Below are 7,500 nucleotides of genomic sequence, written 5' to 3'. Positions count from 1 at the left end.
TGCCAGCATGGTTGTGCTGATAGTGTAATGGTCATCACACCCGACTAGTGATCAGGGGGACGTGGGTTCAAATCCCGCCCGTTGTTCCCGTTTCCCGTTGTGTAGGAAAGGAAAAATTAAAACATTAAAACACTTCAGAACTGTTTCGAAAGGGCCTGATGGTCCTCTGCACGATTGTAGAGCACTCTTCGACTCAAGGATAAGGTTTTCACGTTTCTATATCACGTTCCTCATCAATGCAGTGCTGATGACAAGGTAAGAGGTTTAGCTTAAAAAGCCACCCCAAATGTCCCACACATGTGGTACATCTAAGCCATGCCAGAGTGCTCAAACTAGCGAGCTAGTGAGCATGCGCAATCGCTAGCGGCAATGACTCAACCTAGTATAGTGCTCAATTTGGACATGAAAGCAAAAGCTTCGTAATGCCACAGAGCTATATCTAACTGCCACTAACTGATAAATATCGCCACTGATGAGGCCCAGATGGCCGAAACAGTACTGTCTGCAGTTAGTTCTATATTTATTTATTTCTTGAAATGATTGTTATCTCTTCTAATAAGATAGAGATTATGTCATGAGCTTTTAAAGATCTCGATCGACTTTACAAACATTTGGTAATTTCGAAAGCTATTGTTCACATAGTTTTTCTACTGCCGAGGTTTCTGCTTGTATCTCCTACATTTTAGGTTTTCGTTCTGTTAATTTCACTTGAACCACCCAGTTGCTTCCAGTAGCTACCTTGTAACCGCCTATGTTGAGCTAATGTCTCTTCGTGGTTAGCCAGAGCACGGCTGAGATCCCAGAAGAAGCTGCAATGAGACAAGAAAGATGTAACATGATATTCCTCTGAAAAATGTTTTTTTTTTCAGATTCATTTGTTTCAAGGATCTTTCAATCTTTCCTTTCTCGAGCTAAAATCATGTGAAATAAGGAGGATGGGAAATAGTAAGCAAATCGGGATAGTCAAAGGTCTTGCGGCGACGAACCTTTTCATAAGCCGAAGGTGTATTGCAAAGATTCACAACAGACCATCACTAATCCGTTTCCCAATTCCACAGTTTGTCGTTGACATCGTCAATCGTCAAAATGGACATCTTCATATGCTCATGATCCCTTCAACTTTGAGAAAGTCCAGGATGGTTATTTCCGCCCCGTCTTCTCCCTTTCCCTTCCCTGTCTCATCTTCTCTTTTCCCTACCCTCCTTCTTCCCCGCCTTCCTCCCCCCTTGCCCCTTCTCCTTACCCCCCTCTCCTCTTTTCTTCTTCCCCTTGTCCTTCCCCTCTTCCCTGCCTTCCTCTCCTCGTCCCCCTCTCCAGTCTTCCCCTCTCACCGTTCCCCGCCTTCTCCTCTTCCCTCCTCCATTTATCCTCCATTTCTTCCTTTTTTTCCCATTTCTCTGCGGGATTCTGTCTATCCAAGACGAAAAAAAGGCCCAGCAAGTAACCCATAGAACGAGACATCGCCCCGGACGTAAAGACGACGACGATGGCTACGAGAACGTTATCTAAAAATATGATTTCCCGTTGTTGTAATAATCACGAGATTATTCCAAGTCGATCGGCATGGAAAGTGTGTATGAACATTGCAGAAATGAAATTGATATGAATGGTGCGGTTGCTTGCAGAGAAAGTTGACAATTTATCGTCAGGTGCTCGAGTCCTCCAGATATCCTCAAAATTGTATCACTTCACGTCGCTGTCAGGACTAGAACGGTAAAACCGATTGTTTTGTAGCATTCTCGCCGACATCGTCGTCGTCTCTGCTTTATCGAAATAAACATGGTTTAAAATTTGGTAAGTGGGCAGTTTTTGGATCCCGGTTCCCAGTTTGATCTTCAGTGACTCAAGGGCATGTGCTCGCTTTTTTCTTCTCTGTGTAGCCATAGCTTTTATTACCATAAAAACTAGTTACTAACTGGGAAGGGTGGAAGGGGGTTACCGGTTTCATTGACTCAAATAAAGGTCATTATCTTTGGATCACCCTTTTTTACAGACCTTGTTATTTTGAGATTGCTACTCCGCGAAACAGACCTTTCCTGAAAATCACGAGCCTTGCGTAATTACCAATAAAAATGCATGCATCCTTGGTATAGACTTTTTTGTACCAACCTCGTTCCCAGGGTCTCTCTTCTCTGCCTCCATTGCCGTTGAGACGACAATGGAGGCAGAGAAGAGAGACCCTGGGAACGAGGTTGCTTCAGCAGGAGATGTTTTTAATTAAGACAAGAACGGGAACCGGAAGTGGGTTCAAGATTAATTCTGACCACTCCGACGTTGAATTTGATCCTGGTAGTCCCTGTCAAACTTCTCGGCTGCACTTGTAGATAGCCAACTGGTTTGACTCCGGCCAGTTGGGATTCTTAACAGATGTTGTTGTTGTTCTTGTCTGTCGTTTCGCTGATTGTGTTTCCTTTTCCCTGAAAAACCCTTAGGCGATGTGGTCAGTTAAGCACGTAGGTGTGTATGTATGAACATTTGGCATGCCAGGACTGGCATTTCTCCCAGATTTATATTGTACACTAATCTTATGTAATTGAGAAAAGATACATAGAAGTTTCATAGAAGTATAAATGTGGTAAGTCCCTTGACACTGAGTTAAAAAGGAAAACAGCTCATTCAGTTCCGGTGGTCTTCCGGTTGCCATCAGTGGCTCAAGTATGTCTTGTGATTACGTTCCATATTAGCTTATGACTTTAGTCTTAGTAATAAGACCCTAAACGTATTGGAAAAAAAAAACTGGTCTAAAAATAGATTAGTCTGTAAAAATGCTGTAACATAGATCTATGGGAGCTGCACGTTTCTGACCATGAGCTCCTAACCTGAACCTCCTAACTGAAATAACATTCTTTGGGGGGAGAGTGGATCCGCAACATGAATTTACTGGATGGAAATACAGTACTTGGTTTAGATATGGAGTTGGGAGTAAACAGTGTCTGTCAACCAATTTTGTCCATGATTGTATTACGTGCTTATGTGATTTTACGGTTGTAGGTCATTGAACTGTGCCCAACTTTTCTGAACGCAGACGTCTTTATTGCACACTTGATGGGCACCAAAACATGTAAGCGAAACTAATGGCACTTACGTACTTACATTCTGAACTCTATCCGGCTCAAAAAATCGACTGTAATATCCTCTAACATTCGTGACATTTGTGACTTCATTCATCAGCTCGCAGACGCTTTGTTCCATCACTCCCGAATAGTGGTAATTGTGAGCCAAACAGGCGGGAAATCGCAGACAGGTATCCTCACAATGAAGTTCTGAGAGAACAGAGTGAGCCCAAATCACGAGACCCTGAGGCTTGTGGTCAACGATTGGACCTCGGCTAATTGGTAAAGCTAAATTTTGGCCAACACATTGAGGTATTGCATGAGTCGTGGGTCTGGTTGTCGTTGGGTCGGGTTCTACTTCTTGTGTTGACGGTGGATGTACTGAAGAAGACGAAAAAAATCATTTTTTTAATACAGGGAAGTCAATTGCTGACGTCGTAGTAGTATATGGAATGGGGCGTTTGCAGCTGATGAAGCTATAGACCTGTGGAGCTGTGAAGACAACCCCAAGGAACTAAGTACCCTATCATGTCGCGTTTATCTATCACTGATTCTATCACTGACGATCCTGTTCGAATTAACCAATCACGGTCTGGTTGTCTTTGTAATCATACAATCAGTTGTCTTATATTTATGTCTCGTTTCATAAAGAACAATAGCGCTGCTATTGCGTTTTTGACAACTCTACAGCAATGATATCCTGTGAGAAAAGAGATGAAGACTGGAATAATGTCTTTATATCTTTTACCCGTTTGGAGTAATGGTTGATGTTAGGGTATAATGTAAGTTCCTCGGGGAACCAGGCACACTGCTCAACCCGCCACAGAACTCCCATTCGATATACTTACTATTCGCCATTGTGCGCATTTGTCTCAGGCTTAGATATGACTAATAAAAAGATAAATTTTAACTGTGGAAGGACATATGATAAGATTTTTAGATGATCGTACTTGTAAGAGCTATCGAGCCAATACTTCAGGCTTTCCTTTCGTTGCCGCTTCGTTAATTTAAGGAGGCTCACACCAGTCTCAACTCCTTTCAAGAAACTGTACAATTAGAAGGATTGACTCTAGCTACAACACTGTACATACACTGTATCACCAAGCAGCTATGTTATGGTTTCACATACATCAACATTTAGTGCTTGACAAAGTAAAATATGCTCAATTGTGCTACAATAGCAAAAGGCGATTAATCTAAAAACACCTTGAATTTTGTCTTTAAATGTCTATTTCTCAAAAACAAACACAGTGACCCCCTTTTTATCGCTGTAAAGTACTAAACAGGCTAAATTCAACTTTTTTGCAGAATTTTTAAAAAACATTTCTGGAGCGGACTCTCAGCTATCTTCACAACTGGAATATTTAAGGAGGCTCCTTAGAGGTTTAGGGCCGCGCGCAAGCTAGGCGCTAGTTTGGCGCGTAAAGCCTGAAATCGCGCCTGTCATTAGATGCAATAAATTGACACCAAAAACAAATTACGCCTTATTACATCGGTACTCACATTGGTAAACCTGTACAGAGAAAACGTTAAGAGAAATTAACTAGGTTTCGTTTTGTAACTCGTTCCCTGTAGTAAGGGAATTCTTTACGGTGGCTGTGATTCCACTATGTAGAATTTTTTAACTATGCAAAGAGTTTCATCACAGCCTACTCGTAACTTGGGGTCAACGGTTGCGTTTTTGGGATGTAAACGTTTCCATACAAACTATAAGGTCTTTTTAGATGGCTTCTCCTGTTGTCTATGGTAACCTACAGGTAAACCTATGAGTGAGAGAAATTTTGGTTATGACGTCACGTACGTCTACCTTTCTGCCTGTCCGCCCGTCCAGACTGTCGGGGTGGGGAGGCAGGAGAGCCTCTGGGGAAGGGAGTGTTCAGGCAATAAAAATTAGCCAATGAGCGCGCGAGAATTTTGCAGTCATTGTAAAATTAACAAATAGGCCATTTCCGAGTTGATGTTTGTCTCAGTTTCAAAGCGAGTCCTGGTGCACAACATTCAAATGGAAATGAGTTGCGTATTCTTATGCAAATCAAACTCATTTCCCTTGCAATAGTTGAGCACCAAGACTCCCTTCGAAACCGAGACAAACATCAACTCGGAAATGGCCTATTTGTTAATATTACAATGACTGCAAAATTCTCGCGCGCTCATTGGCTAATTTTTATTGTCAATAAGCGGGCAAACACATAAATTTATAATTTATGCGAAATTGACGCGCTCGCGTCAGATTGAATAAAATTGAAGTTTCTCCCATTTTTGTGTCACGTTCTTCTCGTGTTTTGACTTTATTTTGACCCCTCTGTCTTTTTGTTATTGTAAAAAACGAATAGATGCCAGTTTTAATTTCATTCGTCTGTCCTGTTATTGACAATGAATTTCGTCATAACATTGTCAAAGTAGTTTGCGGATCAGACGAAATTCGTGATCAATAACAAGACAGACGCATGAAAAACTGACATCAATTTGTCAAATTTACAAAGGTTAGCTTTCAGGTAAGCGTGATGTTTTCGTTCTTAATATATGCCTTGCTGCCTCACATATTTTGTAAAACTCTCTAAAAAACGAAGAAGTCCTGAAAACGTTTGCAATTCCGTGTTGACAGAGATTCTTACATATTTCAACCATCATTGTGTGAAATGGATGTCCAGTCATGAGCTGCTTTGTTTGACTGTGAAATAAGGGGCACCCAACGTCAATTTTCGGAAAATATCTGTTCGAGAGATGATCTGAGATCCAGAATTTTCGGACCATTTGTTGTAACATTTCTTGCTTGCCTGTCTGTCATAGGATTTTCGAACATCTAAAAAATGGTATAATTGCCAATTTTTAACGGATTTGTTCCCTAAAAAGGTCACCTAGAATTTTCGGGAGCCTTTTCTCTGGCTGAAATTTTCGAAAAAGTAAGTTTTGATCACCATAATTTTCGGATCACTAGACTTTCAGCTAGGAAATTCGAGTAGATGAAAAATTTTTAGGGCATAAAAATATGCCTATATCTACCATTTTATTATGAAAATACGTTTAACAATGCTATGTTTAAGCGGTTTTGAACTATATTATCGTTGGGTGCCCTAAGGCTTGTGAAATTGCAGTGGAGTAAGCGAATTTACTACGCTTTAGGTTGACTTTTAAATGAGTAACATTTTTGCTGTTGTTCTAAACTGAAGAGAGAGGAACTGAAAGGTTGACAGTTAAACGGAAATTGTTGTGAAACTGAGAGATTTATGGAAGTCACATCGCTTGCGATGAAGACGGTTTGTGGTTCGCGTAGCCCGGGTGAGGAAGAGAGAGGACCCAGGGAACAAGGTTGGTGACGTAGGCGGAGGTGTGCCGCAAGCTCGGCCTTGTTTTCACAGGTTCTTGAACAGAGATGACACACTAATCCTGTTGGGGCTGCGCTAAGAGGATCCTTTCTGCGGAACCTGCTCTGAATAATGCAGTTGGAACGGGAAGACCTTAGACAGCATTGACCAGAACCAGGTTGCTGACCAGCGGTTTCCGTTAAAACAATGGTTTGCTGGGGGTGCTCAGTCTCGCGGGCTCAGAAAACCTGGTTGTGGTCATTGTTATTTAAGATACTTCTACGCTATAAAAGACGATCAAGAGAAAGTGATTAAGTGAAAAAGATTTAAGTTATAGTTGTTGATTAAAATTCATTTGTTGGTTATTGTTTGCAAGGCTTGTTTGTTTACAGGTGTCAGCTCAGAGGTGTTTGATCTGTTTAATCACTGTAAACTGTATATAGTAATAATGGCGATTAATTTTATACTTTATGCAAAAGCATAATGTTTTCCATGTACACTATATTGCTTTCTGGAGTTAGAAACGAGGGCTCCGCCTTTAGGCTTGTAGTAAACGTACGTGTGAGCATCTCTACCTATGAATATGATTAAAAAGGTGTACAAACCGCCGGACTTGCCAAGAGTGTCAAATTTCAAATGAGAAGTTTTGCCTTAATTGTAATTTGATTTAGTGATTTGGTATTACAATCTAGAATCTTTAAAAAAGTGTGGAAGAAATAGTCTTTGTAATAAAACAGTTTCTTGAAATTGTTGAAACTGGTTTAAGCCACCTTTGAGGAACATTCATGACAGAAAGCCATGCTACAAACTGAACTTGCTACTTTTCTTTTATGGGTTCCAATCTTGTTCAAGCCTGAATTTTTCAGGCTTCCCTATTTCTTGCATTCACCATTGGCGACGATCTGAAAATCAAAGGAAAATTTTCAGCCTAGTTGCCTTCGTTCTATGCCATTCACCTGATGTGGGTGGACAAAGGTCGCAAGTCTTCTGGCAGCTTTCCACTGCGAAATCTGTTTGACAACCTCCAGTCTTTTTAATCCCCCAGCAAGTAATATAATTTCTCTTGTCTGAACAAGACGCTGCAATAAAGAATAAAAAAATATGTAAAATGAATCATTTCAATCGTTTTGATGTTTTATTAT

At 40.8% G+C, this 7,500-nt stretch overlaps 1 protein-coding gene across 2 annotated transcripts in view; it reads right to left on the bottom strand.

The window, feature by feature from the left end:
• LOC137994514 (uncharacterized) overlaps window positions 1-7,500 on the bottom strand; it is a 14,775-nt gene that overhangs the window by 1,767 nt on the left and 5,508 nt on the right. The window contains exons 3-5 of one of the 2 annotated variants that reach the window (XM_068840098.1): window positions 7,315-7,437; window positions 3,094-3,434; window positions 739-809 (exon numbers count right to left, since the gene is read on the bottom strand). In XM_068840098.1, coding sequence (XP_068696199.1) covers window positions 777-809; window positions 3,094-3,434; window positions 7,315-7,437 — 497 coding nt within the window. In that variant the 3' untranslated portion in view covers window positions 739-776. Of the gene's footprint in view, window positions 1-109; window positions 810-3,093; window positions 3,435-7,314; window positions 7,438-7,500 lie in introns of those variants that run through there. The other variant, XM_068840096.1, reaches the window with a different exon arrangement.

The sequence above is a fragment of the Montipora foliosa genome, chromosome 3 (assembly GCF_036669935.1).
Source record: "Montipora foliosa isolate CH-2021 chromosome 3, ASM3666993v2, whole genome shotgun sequence".
Classification (NCBI taxonomy): Eukaryota; Metazoa; Cnidaria; class Anthozoa; order Scleractinia; family Acroporidae; genus Montipora; species Montipora foliosa.
This window is presented reverse-complemented; position numbering and strand designations above follow the sequence as displayed.